At 31.4% G+C, this 20,418-nt stretch overlaps 2 protein-coding genes across 3 annotated transcripts; one reads left to right on the forward strand and one right to left on the reverse strand.

The window, feature by feature from the left end:
- The first annotated feature begins 2,327 nt into the window (after window positions 1-2,327).
- LOC102613776 (TITAN-like protein) lies at window positions 2,328-6,814 on the forward strand. Of its 2 annotated transcripts, XM_025101483.2 has the most exons (8): window positions 2,328-2,746; window positions 2,854-2,980; window positions 3,368-3,695; window positions 3,837-3,901; window positions 5,140-5,185; window positions 5,392-5,801; window positions 6,130-6,201; window positions 6,443-6,814. In XM_025101483.2, exons 1-7 carry the CDS (start codon window positions 2,382-2,384, stop codon window positions 6,157-6,159), a joined length of 1,371 nt encoding a protein of 456 aa, XP_024957251.1. In that variant the 5' UTR covers window positions 2,328-2,381; the 3' UTR covers window positions 6,160-6,201; window positions 6,443-6,814. The 2 variants fall into 2 exon arrangements, with proteins under 2 accessions (XP_024957251.1, XP_006485353.1); XM_006485290.4 differs by lacking the exon at window positions 6,130-6,201 and having other exon boundaries at window positions 2,330-2,746.
- A 335-nt stretch (window positions 6,815-7,149) lies between these two features.
- Window positions 7,150-8,094, reverse strand: LOC102614080 (glucuronoxylan 4-O-methyltransferase 1). Its single transcript, XM_006485291.3, has one exon. The coding sequence runs from the start codon at window positions 8,092-8,094 to the stop codon at window positions 7,150-7,152; it is 945 nt and encodes a 314-aa protein (XP_006485354.1).
- Between the last annotated feature and the right edge of the window lie 12,324 nt (window positions 8,095-20,418).

Genomic DNA, 20,418 nt, shown 5'->3' on the forward strand with positions numbered 1-20,418 from the left:
AAATAACTAAAAAAATTCTAATTATTAGAGATAATATGGATTATTGTTTATATCTAATGATCCATATTTTTTATACTATTAATCCTGTAAAAAAGTTACAGCATCGACCCTTATATGAAGAATCAATATTTTATAAAATTCGGAAAGGAAATTAGTATTTTACACATGGGCTGGGGTGGCTTTGGTGCGGCCTTTAATGCCTTAATTTGCCGTTGATGCTGTTGTTTATGTGACAATTGTGGGCTTAAATTTGACAACATCTTAGTTTTCAATTTAAGGTTAAATTTGGCACATCTTAGGTTTGAAGTGGGAATATCTATATATATTTTATAAATATTTTTTTACTTCTTAACGTATTTTAATACATGTTAAAATGTTAATATTACCAATTAATGGGTTAGTTATTAGTGCATATAAATATTTATAAATTGTAAGAATCATATTTTAAAATAAATCCTAAAATTTATAATAAAGCAATCATGTATAAACATAATTCGTAGGGATGGCAAAAATCCCCACGGGGACGGGTACCCTCGGGGATTTTCCCAATTCGGGGAGGGTATGGGGATAATTTCATATCCAATTTCTTATTCGGGAAAGGGACGGGAAAATTTTTTTACCCAATTTCTTATTCGGGGAGGGGACGGTGATGAGGTGGAATCCCCATCCCCTACCCATTTCCCCATTTTAATTTTTAATTTAATTTAATTTTTTAAAATTACTAGTAAATAAATAATAAAATTTGAATTATAAAATTATAAGTATTGGTAAAAATAAAAAATATCAAAATATTTATATTATTAAATTTTTAGGCCTAATTAACTAATTAAAGTCCTAAATTTTTATTTAGGATATTAAAAAGACCGGACAGATTCTATTAGCCCAAAACTTTTGTTTTAATTTTAATATTCATTAAATATTTTAAACTTAAATCTATTTTTTATTTATCTTAAATCTATTTTTTATTTATTTTTAGATGTTATAATTGCCCACAGCAAATCATAATTTTAATATCTAATTTAAGCTAATATTTGCTCTTGATTTGTTTCGACTTAACTATTGTGCTGTAAAGGGAATAGTCAACGTTTATAAAGTGCCCACACCACCATTGAAAAGTTAATTTTGAATCTAAATTTGATTTTATTTGTAATAATTTTGTATTATGCTATTAATTTGTTCATGATAGTTTGTATCCCTTGCATGCTGCGTTACTTACTAATTTAATGTATGTGACTTTTGTAATGGATATTAATGTAAGATATATTTCGAACTTTACTTTTATTTTTTTTTATTTTAATATGATTAAGTCAAAATCGAAAACAAAAAAAATGTATTAGTTATTCAGGGATCGGGGACCTTCGGGGATTCCCTGTTATTATTCGGGGAGGGGATGAGGATTCTCTTAAATAATTTTGACGGGGATGAGGAGGGGACGGGGACATAGGTAAAATATCGGGGATGGGTACGGGGAGATTGGTCCCCTCCCCTCCCCTCCCCATTGCCATCCCTAATAATTCGAGAAATTTATGATCTTCGCATATTTCTAAAATTCATATCATCATTGTATTGTTTGAATGTTCATAATGGTGATGTATAAGTTAGCCTCATTTATGATGTGAAACATTTATTTTAACAACTACTACAAAACATACTTCTAAGGCTATAATTATATAGTTGTAATAACGCAAAACAAATAAAAATACTTCGAATGGACAAACTTGTTATTAACCAAAACTTGAGAGTGATGTTGTATACTGGTTGATAATGTCATTTATAAAGTATAATAGTCTTAATTAACACTTTAAAAACACTTTATAATCGTTTGAAACGGTGCTGACCTCCCTAATTAACTAAGCATTTTACCTTTCCACATATATATTGATTTAAAATCCTAGGGGACCTTCTCTTTTCAGCGTGGGACCAAAACTCTATAAATAAATGCTCATTTTTATTTATTAGAAATATATATAAATATTTTAGTATTAAATTTTAACTAGGGGCAGACCCATAATTTTTTATTATTCTAACTAAAGTATAAATTTATTATATATATTTATGTGAATGTCTGTATATATAAAAGAGTAAAAATATACATACAAATAAAGCAATGTAAAGAACTCTTTTCAAATAGGATATATATGTTTAATAAAACAAATCATTAGCGGCAATTAAAATGATAAATTACTCTTAGATTTCAAAAGTTTCAAATGCGAGAATAATTTTAATCGACTCGATTCGGTTTGGTTTCGAGGTTCAAATCGAGCCGAATCGAGTCGGACCCAAGGCACCGGTACCTCCAACTTGGATGTAAACAAAGAATGGAAAAGCGGTGCATTTTGCCGCGTCTTTACGGTGTTAAGTACGAAACGTTATTTTTTCGAATGTTTTTGAAAATTCTCCCCGGAAAGATAAAATCGTCCGTGAAACCAAACCCTAACCCTAACAACGAATTAACACCACCAATCAATCAAAAGAGCATGAAGAAGAAGAATAAGAAGCAGAAGAGCGAGTTTGACTTCTGCAAAGTATGCAATCGAAATCACGACGAAGGACAGCGACACAAGTACTTCCCAAGCCACACCAACTCACTCTCTAAATTCTTCTCTCGATTCCAAAATAAATTGACCGAAGTTCGATTCTTCTTGAAGAACCCTAGCTTTCTCCGCCTCGAGCTCGCCTCACGCAATCGACTCTGGTGTGTCTTTTGCGACTGCGACATTGACGAGCTCGGTAGCTCCTTTGCTTGGTATGAGAATATGAATGTCATTATTAAGTAATCGAATGATTTTTCAGTCACTGAATTGTTAAAAGGTGGTTCTGATGATTGATTTTACTGTTTTGTTAATATATTAGTCAAAATGCAATTAATCACCTAGCGAGTGGGGATCATTTGAAGAATTTGAAGCATTTTCTATGGAAATATGGAGGTGGAATGGATCGCGTAGATGCTTTTAGGATTTCACAAGCTGATATTGCTAAGGTATTGTTGATTCGTGCTTAGATGTGAAAGCTTATGGTTATATATATAGCTCTGGTTCTTGATAGAATGGATAAGAAGAAAAGTAAATTTAATGTATTTTTTTTAATGTTTTTATGCTGTTTTATTGAATTCCAGAAACAAAGGAAAAGAAAATAAAAACTACAACAAAATATGTTCAAACAATGAACTATATTTTCTAATAATTGCTTGAAGTGTTGAGCACTGTCATGCATTTGTGGTTGCATCATATTTTGTTGTAGCTTGTATTTACCCTCTTCAGCTTGAGATGGTTAGTTTGAGGAGGAAAAATTAGTAGTGTAGGGTTTTGCTTTGTCGGTTTTTGGCTAAAAGATTTACAACAGTGAATGTATTTTATGTGCTTTGTAGTGGGAGACGAAATGCAAATCACTGAAGAGTGAAGCTGCACCTTGTGGGGGAACATCTCAGGGATTGCAATCAGGACTTTCAAATGATATCCACAAAGAACCTGACTATGAAAATTTGAATAACTATGAAAAGAATACTTTGCACCATCTTAATTCAAATATTTCAAATGTTGTTATGCCTTTACAGCAGCATACCAATGAGTATCAGGTATCCCGTTTGGAACACTCTGGAGTTGCAAATGTTGGTTCAAATATGCATGTTATTACCTCCACTTTGTCTGTGGATCCATGTGATGGTACAAGTTTATGGAACGCAAACAATTTAATGGGTATGCAAATAATTCTGTAATTTTTTAATTTTTCTTTTGTCCTGTTAGTTAGTAAATTTGATGTTCGATGTTTCTCAGTGTAATCAGAATCAGATTCTTATTCTAGTCTCATGGTATCTGTGGTGTTCTTGTATCTCCTAGCTTATGGGAATGGTGCTGTTAATGATTCAAACTGCTCCGGCGATGTGTCACACAATAAAAAAGGGGTAAGATAGGCCACCTACACTCTTTCCATTGGAGCATTTTTATTTATTTCTGTTTTAGTTCCACATATCAGGTTGCAATGTTGATTTTTTTTCCTTTTTTGGGGTAACTTTCTTGTGAAACCTTTTCTTGCTAAGTCAATCTTATCTTTTATTATCTTAAATTTTGGTTGCTTAGGGTCAGGGTTGATGAAACAATTATTCAAATTGTATATCACCAGATATTGGTGCCAGAAGCGAAATTGTATGAGGACCATGACTATCCTTAAGGCCACTGCATTCAAGGTCTTCTACTAGATTGTTATATTAAGACTTGGACCTCATAGTTAAAAAATCATATTATTAGCCTTCCTTTTGTGCCCTGTGAATTCACTCTCTCTATTGATTGAAGGATTGCTATTACATATAGAGATGTTAGTGTTAATTACTTAAGTTGTCATCATCACACTATTCCATCTAATAGATATCTGTCATAATCATGCTATTGCTGCTGCAAAAATATTGACTTGTTAATGTCATGGTTTTAGATTTTGAATGTTATATTCTTAAACTGCTATCAATTTATGATCTTTGCATTGTCTTTGAAGATTAATTTTTATTTTCAATTTTTCTGCTTATAAACAAAAAGAAGACAAATGGATAAAGAAGACTACAGCTTCAGACTTAATGAACCAAATTCAGGGAATTACATTTACTAACTGAAATGAAATTTATGACTTTTATATTAAAAATATTGAAGATATAATAACCATGTGAATATTGTTATAAAATTGGTATATTAACTTATTCAACTTAGAAACGGTAACACATGGTTCATTCAATCACTTGTACCCATCATTACTACTAGTCATCACACTCTCCATAAATCTTTTTGTGATTCAGTGCGATTTGTTCAGTTATTTTATTTGGCTGAAGCTTGTAATATGCCTGAATATCTGTGTGCAGAAGTGCAAAATGACTTGTCTCAGTCATTGCTTTATCTTAATGACAGTCTTCTGGAACCTTTATATGGACAATACCCTTAGTTTGGGATCTGTGATTCCTATATGTGTTGCAATTGTTGCAACTACAGGTTCCTTCTTTAACTGCGTGCTTTTAGTGAAGCACCCTGGCGTTGTGCTTGTTTGGACTTGTTTGATTTGTTGTTAAATGATGGCTTTTCACCCGATTCTGTTCATGTATGAATTTTTAGTTAGATTTTCTTCAACCATGTAACATATTCCTTACAATATATGTACCAGGCCAATCAGGACGAGAGAGTGTTTAGCAGAGAGAACATTTCTCGGGGTAATCCTTTATGGCTACTACATTTTGGTTTGTGTTTTATAATTTTTTCCCCCTTCTCAGCAAGCCGGCAAGCCCTTTGTATGCAATTTGTTGAATGCAAGTTTTCTTGGTATTGAATTTATTGACAGCATAATGATCTTCTAAAAATTGGGTAGCTTGGTGCAGATATGATTTATATTCCTTATCTCGTGTGTTTTATTTATTAGGTCTGCAGAATATAACTCAAATTTCTTCCTTCCTTCTACGAGAGGCTGGAGGGAATGTGCATTCTGGGGCACCTCCTCCATGGTTTGAAGAAACTCAAGGAGATCAGCTGAATGTGCAGCTAAACCAAGTTTCAACTTTAAATAAGTCAGGGAAGTTGAAATTAAATCCAAAAAGGGTGGGAGCTGCGTGGGCTGAGAAGAGAAAAATGGAGATGGAGATGGAAAAGAGGGGAGGAATTGTTAAGAGTGATTGCGATCCTAACTGGCTTCCTAATTTTGGCAGAGTTTGGCAATCAGGTTCTCGGAAGGAATCTAGAAAAGAATTTGAATTTGAGAAACAAAAACAAACAAATGTTCATAGTCTTTCTGAGATGCCTATGGAGATAAAGCCTTATGTTAGCAAGCGAATGGTAAGCCCGCCCTGCATACTCAATTATCTTATTGTTTAAGAGGTGCTTTTATTCTTTTTAAGGAGACTATGCTCCTATGACATGAATTGATAATCATGATTTTGTTTATACCGCAATATTTCGTGGCATTTCGTGTCTTTGCATGTCTCCATACGTAGATTTGTCATATGCGGTCAATTTGATACACCTTGCAGTTGCTTAGTTATGCAAGTTGTAAGACTGTATGTGGCTTGAGCCTTTTGGGCTGGAAGAGCGGGAGCAGGAAGGGTTCTTATATCTGGCCCACCTGTTTCCTGGGCATTGGACTGAGATTTGAATTTGATGGCAGGTGGCACAGTATCTGGTTCCAGAAATCTAAAACACCCAAATTTCTGGTTATTTGCACTTTTATCATTTTGAAGTTAGTTTTCAAGTTGTAAACTTGTTTCTTGGTAATTGCCTGCACGTGCATGTACTGCTGCTGCTTTTTAAGCAGTAGACTCATCAATAGAGTAGCACGAATCATTCTACACTCCTAGAATTTATAAGATATGTAATTGTGTTAGGCAAATGTCTCTTGCACCAATGTTAAGATTATTGACTTTTTAGCTTTATGTAAATGAAGTTTAGCTTCATGCATTTTATATTTCTCCCCCTCGCAGCGAAGAGATGAAGGTGAACATTCTGGTGATCCTCATTTGAATTGATGGCCTTGGTAATGATGTCCTTGTTGAGAGATTGGTTGTCTATTTCTCCTATTCATCTCTGTTGAAAGTTTGATTCTGGATCTTATAGAGGAAGATAAGAGTGTTCAAGATGAGGATCCGCTCGGAATTAGTAGATTAGTCGTCATTTATTGCACAAAGGGATGAAGCAGGAGCAGTATGGCAAGTGTGCTTATTGTATTCATAATGCATTTTTGTTACCATATAATTCATGTATAAAGTGAGATAGTTCCTGACGAATGTTAGAATTGAGCACGAGGATGATGTATCTAATTGTTGCTGTTGTTCTGTAATAGTTTTTCTAGTTAATTGCTTGTATATTTTTCTGTTTGCCATCGAAACTGGAAAGTGCATTTTTACAATGCACGGCTTCGTTTACAAAAAATAATTATATTCTCTAAGATTTAATTAAACCTTCGATACGTCGTTTACATTGATATATGTTCACGGTGTGGCTGTAGTGTTTGTAGTATAATATGAATCAAAGCTAGCAGAGACTAAGAAATTGCGGAAATCTCGGGTCTCAGTTGTCATAGTATTGTCTTGTGCAAATTCTGAGATGCAGATCTCTGCCAAAGCCTGCAAATCAATTGATGGGAATACTTTGCTGCTGCAATTACCCCCCTATAAAGAATGCTGCTACTCTATGAGAATGTTTCTGCAGGGCAAAACCTTGTTGAATTTGATTGACCGGTGAGCCTGAAGTTCCATAATTTTCCTTTAGAAGAAACCAAGTTCTCCTCACATAGGAACTCCCAGGAGAACCATTTTTCGATAGTTCGATCTACGTCGTGTACCACAACATTAGTTGTTTCCCCATTTCTGGCAAGCATACTTGCTGTGTAGATTGTTGACATCCTGCCCGGCGCCTCCAGCATGTCCCCCCGTGGTCCATCTACTACAATCACATCCCATTTATGCTTAAAAACTTCTTGTGGTAAATCTTTCCGTGTCAGTTTGCATTTTGATGATGGTAGCAATTCTGATCTTGGTGCACAAGCTGGGTTCTGTCTCGCGTGCTTGAGTAGCTTGTAAGCATCTTTTGCAGGTCTCTGGTAATCAACTTTGTAGATTTGAGTGCGGTTGGATTTTCTTTTGACTGCATTAATCTTGTTGGAGTCATCCTCTAGAAAGACAGTTATTCCTTCTGCATTGGCTTTAGAGAGCTCAAGGTACTGAGGATCAAGCCCGAAAATAAGAAGATTGCAGGGTGCCTTGCTGGTAATGAGATTTGAGAGAAATTTGAATTCTTTTTTGGTGAGAGCAGATGCATTAGGCAGATTCGTTGAGGTTCCCGGGGAGTATGATGGAGTGTTACTGCACGATGGAGAAGTAGAGGAGCATATGTTCTGTAAGGTTGACAGCAAAGTCGAGGAAGGTGGTGAAGGAGATGTAGTTATTGCAAGTTTGAGGAGTCTGAGGATGGAGAGGCTTGTTATGATGAAAACAAGCAGAATAATCATTTTCTTTCCAGGAATTTTCATTTTCTTGTTTCCCCGGAAATATTTGTTGTTAACAGGAGAGACCGGAGCTGAAAAATGAACAAGAGGGGTTAGAAGAGGACGGGGATAAGGTACTTCAGGGGGCATTTTCTTCTTCAATATTCTTGCTCTCACAGCTCCTCTACAGACACTTCTATCAGTCTATCACATCCTGCTTTAAGATTAGAGGTGGGGCTTTTCTTTCTATTGATATGGGTTGTTAATATGATTTAACTGTCTCAGGCATTTTCTTGAGTGAGGAAGAAGAAATGGTTATTGCTTTTGTTCGAAGAGTTGCATTTCTCTTTTATGAGCTGTCAGCTTGTTACCTAATAGGTGCTGTTGCCCTGTTGCATTTTCACATATCAAAGTTGCGTATGTGCGTCCCTTTTTTTTTAACGAAGGTTAGTGTTTCAATCATTTTATGGAGATGCTGACTTGGGGTCTTCATTGGTGCACGTTTTAAACTTTTGCTGTTTTGGGTTCATTAGGTGGGCATGAGTGAAGTTGAAGAACGCTATGGAGTTGTTGCTGGGTCTATTTCTTATAATTTTTTTATTTTTTCCTTTCTCGATGCTTTTGGTAATTTTCGTACAGACCTGACATTTTGATTCCGGGTAGTGATGGCCACTGGCAATTAAAGTTCAGTTTTTGCAATGCCAAATTCTGTTGTGGTTATTTGTGACATTCAAAATGCACGATCAACTCTTAGTTTCGGTCAGAGTAATAAGATCATCAAAGATGTTAGATGGCAAGCTCCCCCTGAATCTTTTTTCAAATTAAATACTGATGGATCACGATTAAAGAATGGTCTAGCCAGCGCTGGGGGCTTGGTGAGGGATTGCTCTGGAAAGTGGCAGTTTGGCTTTGGCATGAACATTGGATTTGGATCGGTGACTACTGCAGAACTTTGGGGTCTTTTTCAAGGACTTAATATTGCTTGGGACCGTGGCATTCATTATTTAATTGTAGAGGTGGATAGCCAATGTGTTTCCCAACTTATTTCCTCTACTAGCTTGATGCCTAATGCACATTTTTCTCTCATAACTGCTATAAAGGAACTGATGAATAGACAATGGCTCATTACCATAAAGCATATATATCGGGAGGCCAATTTTGCTGCAGATTCCATGGCGAAACTTGCTGGTTCCTTACCCCTTGGACTTCATGTCTTTGAAAATCCCCCCGAGGGTCTTGGTTATTGGTTATGTAATGATATATATGGGACCTCTATTCCCCGTTCTATTTTAGCCTAGTTTTACTAGGCTCCAATGTATCAAAAAAAAAATGAAAATAAATTTGTCTAGGAATTTTAAGGATTTGCACCAAAACATGCCTCAATAATACTTAGTTACAAACAATATTTTCGGGAAATCTATAAAAATTTTACCCAAATAAGAAAACTACCCAAGGGATGAAATAACTGAAATTAAAACACTCATCCAAAAAAGCGAAATGAGGACAGTTGTGATTTGTGAATTACTTAATGCGTTTAGATAAATCCATGAGTATAGTAAATGACAGCTTAACACCTCGAATTTCAGTAATGGCTTGTTTGGTTGTTGTATTAAAGCACCTCATTGTATTAATTTTACACAAGTCTATGTTTGGCAAATAAAAAGCTACAAGACCACCACATTAAAAGCCCAAACTAATGCGGCTGTTGCCGCATTAGCTAAACCCGACTCACAGTCGGGTTTAACTTAATGCGGCAACTGCTGCTTGTTTTGTTTTGTTTTTGTTTTTTTCTCTCTCTCCCTTTTTACTTTTGCAACTGTCGTTGGAGCCTTGCTTTTTGAGTTTTGCTTTATAATAATAATAATAATTATTATTATTATTAAATATAACTTTTAATTTAATATTATTTTTATATTTTTATATTATAATTATTAATATATATTAATAAACATGTAATTTATTATTCAATATTATTATATTATATTATTTTTTACATTATAATTTATTAATAAATTTATAATTTATTATAACTAATAATAAATAGTTAAATATGAATAAATTTGAATAATATTAATTTAAAATTAATAATAATATAAAATATTAATATAATTTAAGTATATTAATATAATATAATATAGTCTAATATTTAATTTAAATTAATCAAAAAATTTATTACAGTACAGTGTAGTACCAAATATTGTACAGTATTATTATAATACAATGCTAATGCAGTACAATATAATACAATACACCAGCATTAAAATAATACAATACAACATAATACAATACATGTACCAAACGCACCCTAAATGCCTAAGATGCCCCCATGAGCAATGGTTTTACTTGTTATGAATTATGTAAATGGTGGATAATTTTAACCATCAAACAAATTTTTTATTTCCAAAGCTCAATAACATACACCAATCATTGTCTCTTTTATCATGCTTTGGATGAGCTTGACACTCTGCATAATATGAAATTGTATTGCATTATGCAGTAGTCTTATTTTTAATAGTATTATAGTGCATTCTTTTTTTCTTTTTTTTTTTTGACAAGTATTATAGTGCATTCTAATACACCACAATGCGGCTTCCAAGTCGAACCTTCTTTGCTCATGTACTTCTCTTCTTTGGGCGCATGCTCCCCATTGGGCAGCTTATACCCTTTTTAGCGCTCGGGTTTGGTTAATGCGTGGGTTTGCCTCATTAGCTCTTTTTTCTTTCTTAAGTAAACAAAAGTAAATTTGTAATTTAATATTCTATTATCTAGTAACATTATATAATATTAATTTTTATTTTCTTCTTATTTTTACGTTACAATAATTAATATAAGTTAATAAATTTATAATTTATTATTCAATTATATTATATTAATTATATTAAAAATACAATTAAATATTACACTATTTAATTATATTATATTTAATATTCAATATAATAATATTATTTACCAATTTAATTTAACTAATAATAAATACATATTAATATATAAAAATAATTATTTTCAAATAATTTAATGTAACTAATAATAGACACTTAGATATTAACAAATTTGAAGAATATTAATTTAAAATTAATAGTAACATAGATAATGGTATTGACTAGGATTTCTTTGTGATGCTGTAAGTATTTTAACAATATTGATTGTGGGTTTATTATAGACCCTTAGATTTAAGTATTTTAATCCCAACCATTTATTTAATAATTTAACATAATGAATAAATAAATAAATAATTAAAAGATAACATGTAATTTTCAGGGTGCAGGTAACTAAAATAATTAATCATGCTATTTTGAATATAATTGGCATAACCTGAAAATAATTTTTGATACCAAATAATCTTGAAATAACCACATGACAAATGCAAATTGCAAAGTATATATTCATGAACGCAAAATGCTTGTAATAGTCACTTACGTCAATCTACCCTTTCTTAGCAATTTTAATCCGATCCTTGGAAAACAAATTCAACCGCCACAGTTGCTGGCGAGTTGTGCAGCTGATCAAAAGTAAGTAACGTAGTTAGGGTTCATTCTTAGACATGAGTTTAAGAACTTAAAAGTAATCATTGATATCGTCTTGCACACCCATCTTCTCCAAAACTTTCTCTTTTACTTTGTTAAACATAATCCAGTTTGAAAATAGGACTCAAATTCACAAGTATCCACCATTAAATCAATTAGAATAATCACATCAGTTTAAATTTTTTAGCATCAAAATGTTATGGTAAAAGCTATATATTATGGCTAAGCCCAAGTGGCTAGAGCCACTCCCTCACAATTGTGAGGGAAGTGGTTTGAGCCCTCGTAGACCTATTGCGGGGGTTTAATTTAAATGTCCTTCTTTGGAGCCCCAATGCTTGAGTGAAGGCAGTCTTTCTCCCAAAATAGGAGTTGGGCGTCCCTCGAATATTTGAGAGGGTTAAAAATCTAAGTGGTGCCATATCAAAATTGATGTAAACGAGTTTCAGTAATTTGTATGGTGTAAATATCATGAGTAATAGTTCTCTTCAAAAAAAAAAAAGCTATATTTATCAAAAATTCAATTTTAAATAAACAAAATTTGAGATAACGTTTTTTATCGTATCTCTTTTTTTTATTAATTTAAAATCACATTTTTAGCTAGTTTGTTAACCAATTATTATTATTTTAAAATAATTAAATTTTTATTAACACAAATATTGTACCATTGAATAAATTCAAGGGTAACTTTTAAAAAACTTCTTCTAAGATTTGAGGCAGTTGTAAGTAAATGACGAAGAACGGTTTATTTGTAAATATTTCCTACCATTAGTTAAATTTTTCATTGATGGTTAGTTGACTTTGAAAATATGAATTTACCCAAGTGATAGTTTTTAATACAGAGACATAAAGAGAGAGAGAAAATTGTAATTTGATAGAAAGAAAATTGTAAAGATTCGAGAGTAAATCGTTTAAAGGGATACCGCAACAGATAGTTTACGGAAGCAAAATTATTGATTGTGTGAAATACAATGAGACACCATCAGCAAAAGATGTCTTTATGGGTCCAACAATTCAAGGTTTGTTAACAATGAGCTCCACGCATTCAATCAAATCAAAGGTTTTTTTCATTACAAATGGAGCCTACAATGCACCCTTCTTCGTCACCCGGTTCCGAGAGGCTCTGTTTCACTTCTCTGCAATGTTTGACGTGCTTGAAACAATTGTACCTCATAGAGATCATGAGAGGATGGTGATCGAGAAAGAGATCTTCGGCAGGGAGGCCTTGAATGTTGTTGCTTGTCAGTGGTGGCTTTAAGTATAGGCAAAGAAGCAGTTGCTTAAAGCCCCATATTTTGGGAAGGCCTCGTCTTTTGAATATGTCCTAAATAATTTTTTAATTAATGAGTTTTTTTTTTTAAATTATGTATTGTAGGAAAGGCTATCTATATTTGTTAATCTTAGTGTTAAAGAGATAAAATTAATAATATTATCTAACCATTAATTCATTAACTATTAATTTTTCCAAGAAAAGAAATTAAATTCTTCACCTTTTTAGTTTTCTAAGAAAACTTAATTATTCAACATTAGAATCTTTGACTTGTTGTATTCTTTTTAATTTCTATTAAAAATCTTATAATCTCAAAAATCAATAGATGAAACAATTTCTTGATGTATTATCTATAAAGAAAATTAGTTCATATCTATTATCTTATTATCAATTCATCTTCTCAACTTTCTATGTACTGAAATTCTAGATATTCTATTTTAAAATAGTATTTTTCCTATTTATTTGTTTATTTATTTTTGTAATGGTTCTAATGGAAGTAAAAAGATACCTTCTTCACTATTTTTTTAAATTCTATTTTAAAAATATTTAAGATCTTCTTAATTATTGTTGAAATTTAAGAACTAAATATAGAATGAACTTTAAGATATTTTATGTTTCTTGGAGTATTGAAGTTGCAGAATAAAAAAAGGTCTCATACAAAAAAAATTCGCCTAAGGCCCCAAAAACTCTAAAGCCGGCCCTGTTGCTTGTGAAGGCTAGGAAAGAGTGGAGAGGCCGGAGAGATTGAGGCTATTATGGCCGTGGGATCTATGGAGGGTTTGGACGCAGGTTTAGACGTCGACGAGGTGTTGAGAGAGAGTGGAGAGATGAGGGTCCTTGGAGAGACTCATGAAGGCTTTAAAAGATCTCAATGGGTAAAAGCTAGTTTACTCTCTCTATTTTAAGGTTAGTGTACATTAGTTTTTATACCTAAAAACATTCGTCTCCTTAAATTATGACAACACTGCCATTATTTTTTGTTCCTTTTATCTTACTTTTACAATATTATCCGCTTACAATAATTTTTTTAGATATTAATAAAAAAAATTAAATTATCAATTTAAATTCAAAAATAAAATAAAAATATATATTAATTTTTATGGAACATTATGCTGAGGAATTAATGTCCAAAAAAATTGGTACTTAATTTTTTTACAATATTAATTTTTTGGACATATGTGAGCTTACACAAAAATTAATATATATTCTTTTTGTTCTTATTTTATTTTTTTAGGTTAAATTGGTGATTTAATTTTTTATTTTTGTTAATGTCCTACAGAAAGAAATATTATTGTAAGAGAGTAATATTGTAAAAATAAGATAAAAGGAACAAAAATTAACGGTAAAAGTGTTAATAATTTAACTGCAATATATTTTGAGATACTTTTAAAAATATAGGGACTAAACGGGTACTAATCTCATAATATAGAGGCTAAACGAGTTTTTACCCGATCTGGATAAATATGGTGCAAATTTTTGGTTTTCTCAAGAAAAGTCATAAATGGCCCTAATTACCTAAATGAGGATAAAACGGAACAAAACCATAAGGGTGTATTTAAAAATAAAACGATATTTGCCATTTAGTGGCAACTGCCTCAAACCTCAGGGAAGGTTTTAAAAAATTGCCATAAATCCAATAGCAAATATTTCTTCCATTATTAATGATGTAAAGAAATTACAACATCATAGAGGGACCCTATCAATTATTATTAAATATACAATTTATATTGCACTAAACATAATATTGCATTACGGCTTAATACACTCTAATGCAACGCAACATAATATAATATAATTAATGCAATACACTATAATACAATATGATTAATACAATACTATATACATGATGTACTCTTACTTCACTTGCCAAGTCATTTTTACATCTTGTTGCCTAAACCAAATGGGAAAGAGGAATATTTATACATAATAAAAATCAATCACAACCACACGTTAATTCAACTATCTCACTGATCCTAACCAAATCCAATGTATAAATACTTCCTCTTTCAATTGATTTACTGTAGGGATGACAAACAGTGGGCTTGGTCGGGCTTTTTCAAGCCCAGGTCCAAGCCCACTTCAAGTTTTGCATGAGGGTCTGGGTCGGGCCGGGCCGGGTCCATTGTGGGCCTGGGCTAGGCTCGGGCCAAAATTGAGCTTTTTTTATTTTTTAAATTATTGTAAATTTCAAGTAAATTAATGATCAACAAGTTATTATAATCATAGATACATTAAAGAAAATGAATATTTCAAAGTAAAATAATAAATAAAGCAAATAAAAGCTCATAACTTTAATTTTTTTAATACTAGATTCTCTAATTTAAACACTCTTTTGATTAATTAACACAAAAGAGAGAGTTTAGTATCATAATTTTAGCTTTTTTGAATCATCATTGATTTATAAGTGAAGAATTTAAGTTTTTTTTTTGTGTTTTTAAGTTACTTTTCAATTTTAATTATATTATTTTAATTTATAAATTTATTTTTTAAAAAAATAGTGGGATTGGGCTTGGCCCGAGTTTTTTTTTCTTGGGCCCTTGTCTAGGCTTTCATATGTGAGGGCTGGGCCGAAATCTGCGGACCTAGACCGGGTTTGACTGGGCTTGGGCCGACCCATACTTTTTTGTCCACCCTATGGTTTAGGCAACAAGATGTAAAAAATTATTGTAGTGAGCGATATAAGTGTACTGAGGGTGAGTGGTGCATATTCTTGAGCTTTGGAGAGGTAGGTTATTCATACATATTATACAAAGCTATCACAACCGCATATTAATTCGACAATAACACTAATTCTAACCACACAGTTCAACTACCATGTACAAATTTAGATTATTCTATAGATTTGGCCTCAAATGCATTGGGTTTGTTTGGAGATGAATTAGATTGGTTCATGGACTTCAAGTGTCACATGACATGTAAATAATTAGCATGAAAAGTATACATGGGATTTGGTTAGATCTTGTATGATATCTTTTGCAAATTGGACTATTAGCACAATAAAAAATCCTTAGGGTCAAAAAATACACTTTCAATTTTCAGTAATTTTTTTCCTTAGAAGAGAATCAAACTAGATTTGCAATTAGATAATAAAAGAATCATAATTGAACAAATTTTTACTATACTTTTGAAGGTATGTATTTAAAAAATAATAATAGTTGTAAGATGGCAATCCATCCGATAAGGCCGAGACTCGATCGACGAAAGTGCAATTCTTTTGTTATAGATTTGTAATCAAACGGTGAAAAATCGTACTTGAAAAGATTTTGAATTTTGATATAAGTGTACAAAGACTTTAAAGTATATTTTAGAATATTTATTTTCAGAATTAATTGAGAAACTCGAATCCTCTACTTTAAAATTCAGTCAATAAAATACTGATCAATGCCAAATTCTGTTTTGGTTATTTATTAGTTTTATTGTTGTTGAATTCTAATAAATGAAAATAAATTTGTATTGGAATTTAAGGATTTGCACCTAAATATGCCTAAAAAATACATAAATACAAATAATATTTTTAGAAATGTATAAAAATTTTACCCAAATAATAAAACTACCCAATGATGAAGAACTGAAATTAAAACACTCATCCAAAAAAGTGAAATGAGGGCAGTTGTGATTTTTGAATCAATGAACGTGTAACGTGTTAGATAAATACCATGAGTAAAATAAATGACAACACAACACCTCGAATTTCAGTAAATGTTTTTTATGGCCCCCATGGGTAACAGGTTTTGCTTGTTGTGAATTATGTAACTGTTTTTAACAATCAAACAAATTTTTTATTTCCAAAACTCAAGAGCAGGCACCAGTCTTTGTCTCTTTTATTACACTTAGGATGTGTTTGGCACTCCGCATCATATGAAATTACATTTTATTATGCAGCATAGTCTCATGTTTAACTGCAGCAACGGGATTATGGTGCATTATAAAATTCCATCATGTAGCTTCCAAGTCAACTTTTCTCTTCTTTTGGCTCATGCTCCCTCACATGTAATTTTTATACCCTTGTAGCACTCGGGTTTGGTTGATGCATCAGTTTACCTCATTAGATTTTTTTTAATAAATAAAAGTAAAATTTGAAGTTAATATTACATTATCAAATAATAGTATATAATATTAACTATTATTTTCTTTTGTTTTTACATTACACAAGTTAATAGAAATTAATAAATTAATAATTTATTATTCAAAAATATTTTATTATCTTTTTATTTTTATATCAATTATATTGAAAATACAATTAAATATTTCACTATATAATTGTATTATATTATAATATATAAAAATTAATTATTATTTACTAAGTTAATATAACTAATATATACATACTTAACTAATATATAAAAATAAAATTATAATATATTGTTACATTTTTTTAATTACATTATAATAATTAATATACAAAAATTTATTATTATTTAACAATTTAATATAGCTAATAAAAATACATAATAAATTATAAAAATATAATAAAATATTACATTATTTGATTATATCGCAGAAAAATATAAAAATTAATCATTTTTAAATAATTTAATGTAACTAATAATAAATACTTAAATATAAATAAATTTGAATAATATTATTTAAAATTAATAGTAACATTTCCTCTCAACGCCCTCCTTTTAGTTAAAAATTTTATATCTAAATAATTTTTGAAAAATGACTTATTTAACACTTTCTTCCCTTTCTTTTCTTAATTTTATAAATTCGCATCAATTCATTGAAATATATTCTTTTAACTTAAAAGAATTAATATCATTAATTAATAAGAACAAAACCAACATTTAAAACAGAATATCAACAAATTTTTATTAGTTATGAAAGTTAATAAATGTCAAGAAATTAATTTTTACCAAACACAAAAGCTAATAAATATCAAGAATTTTTTTTTGTATATATAGAAAGTATAAAATATAGATCATGATATGTATAGAAAGCATAAAAATTATTTGAGGAAGAATATTCTCATATTTAGGTTAGGCAGACATGGTATGTTAGTGGTAGAGTTATAAGGATCTTTAAATGGTCTACTTTGTTCTGAGGAGTCCCCTGTGGTTCTTGTTTTCATTTCTTTACGGTATCTACTTGTTTATTTTATTCATTGTAAAGAAGAACTATATTCGATAGCTGCATAGGGAAACCTTTACGTGTTAACCATGCTACTGCTTTTGTTAATAGGCCTTGTATTGCTAGGATTTTGATAGAATATGATATTTTACGGCCTTTATTGTCGTGCTTTTGGATTGGTGAGGGTGATTATGATTTTTGGCAAGATATTATTTTTGAACTTGTTCTTTCTCGTTGTGCTTCCTGTAAGCACATTGCCTATTCTACGAATGGTTGCTATATAGCTAATCCTGGGGTTTAGATGCCTCAACAGCCTGTTTGTAAGCCTCAGGGTAGTGATACTATAGATAAAGGTAGCCAATCTATGTCCGTTATAGATGTTCAACATTTACTTCTCATTGTTCCCGAGTAAATTGTAGTTACAGATAATTAGCTTGGGGGCATGTTGCTTAGCCTTCTTTTGTCTAGGGGTTGTCTTCTGATTTGACTTAGAAACTTATTTTTGGTGGGGTGGTTTGGCCTTTAAGGCCTTATGGTGCTGTGAGTGTGTCTCCAGATGCTAGAATCCCCACTTTTGATGCTCAGGATGATAAGATGGATTTAATTGGCAAAATTCGGCCTAATGCTGAATTGTACTAACGATATTGTTACTGATGATATTGCCATTGCTATTTAGTTAGTTGAGCCTCAAGATCATGGTGTTTCTTCTCTGTGGAGCACAACTAATATAACTAGTGATGGTGATGATATGATTTTGGATAATTCAGGTGCTCAGAGGGTATCTATGAACTTTATTTTTTCTCAATCTATGTGGATGATATTCACACAATGGTCGTGGGTTTCAATTTCCACCCTATCAAGATTCCTTTTCATTCTAATAAGGATTTTGGTTCTGAAGAGAGTACTATGGCTAATTATTACTTTTTTCTTAAGCCTGAGGGTACGAGGGGACGTCATAGCCCTTACTTTAGTGTTGTTGGCTTGTGTTCCTCTGGTTCAAAAAGAGGTTTCACATTAGTCACTGAACACATGTATCGTAAGCGGTGGTCTAGGCGTTAGCTCACGTTGTTAGGCTTTGCATACGGTGTTCTCTTGTTCTTGTTTTTGTTTCTTTTATTTGCTTTTACTATTTCTATTTTGTTGGTTGTTTTTGTTCTTTAACTTGGAGGTTTTGGTCTATGTTCCGCTCCAATTTTTTTATTTTCATTTTTATTTTTAATTTGTAGGTAAAGGGTCCCGCGTAACTTTCCTATCCTATAGTGATGTTCAAATTTAAAAAAAAAGGCCAAAAAGTTGAGGTCAAAATAAAGTGAAATTAAGCATTTAATTTGCATAATGTGAGAGTAGAGAAAGAATATGAATTGTACGGTAGAGAGAGAACGTGATTAGTGAAGCATAATTTTGATATTTTTAAATTTTTAATAGTAATTTATTTTTAAAATGGGTGTAAAGAGAAATTTGGTGAGTTCAAACAATCCCACCCCTATAGATAATGATATTAAATAGGGCTTCTCTACGATTTTACAGTATTGATAGTTAGATTGTTGTAGACCCTTAGATTTAAGAATTTTAATCTCATCATTCATTTAAGTAATTTAATATAATGAATTAATAATTAATTAAAAGATAATTGGTAATCTTTAGATTGCAGGTAATTAAAATAATTAAATCTTGCTATTTTGAAATAGTTGGCAACCTAAAAATAATTTTTGGTACTAAATAATCTTGAAATAACTACATGACAAATGCAAAGTATATATTAATGAACACAAGAAGCAAAATGTTTGCAAAAGTCACTTATGTCAATTTGCCCTTTCTTAACAACCTTAGTCCAATCCTTGGAAACAACACCAGTCTTCCACCCAAATTCAACCACCACAATTGCTGGCAGGTTGCACGGGTGAACAAAAGAAGCTAGTATGGTTAGGGTTCAATCTTAGACATGGGTTTAAGTACTTGGAAAGTAATAATCGAAATATGTTGTACATCGACCTTCTTCACTACTTTCTTTTTATTTTTTTCTTTAGAAATAATCCAGTTTGACAATAGGGTCCAAATTCACAATGATTCACCATAAAATCAATTAGAATAACAACAGTTCATATTCTTTTGGCATCAAAGTGTTATGGAATAACCTATATTTGTCAAGAGTTCAATTTAAAAAAAAAAAGATTTTGAGATAACGTATTTTATTGTATCTCTTTTCATTTTTTTAAATTTAAAATCACTCTTTTAATCAATTTGTTTATTGGTCATATTATTTTAAAAATAATTAATAGAAATAATGTATCGTTGATTAGGTCTAGTGGTACATATTTCTTACAATATTGACGCCGAAAAAAATTATAGCATCATAGAGGGACCCTCTAAAATATTATTATATATCATATAGTCCATATTACACCAAGCATGATATTGCAGTACAACTGAATACACCCCAATGCAGTATACCATAATACAATAATAAAATACAATATTATATGCAAAAGGTACCCTTACTTCACTAGCCACATAAGTCATTTTTACATCTTGTTGCTTAAACCAAATGCTAAGGGGAATATTTATACGCAATAAATCAATCATAGCCGCACATTAATTCAACTATGTCACTAA

The sequence above is a fragment of the Citrus sinensis genome, chromosome 4 (genome assembly GCF_022201045.2).
Source record: "Citrus sinensis cultivar Valencia sweet orange chromosome 4, DVS_A1.0, whole genome shotgun sequence".
NCBI lineage: Eukaryota > Viridiplantae > Streptophyta > Magnoliopsida > Sapindales > Rutaceae > Citrus > Citrus sinensis.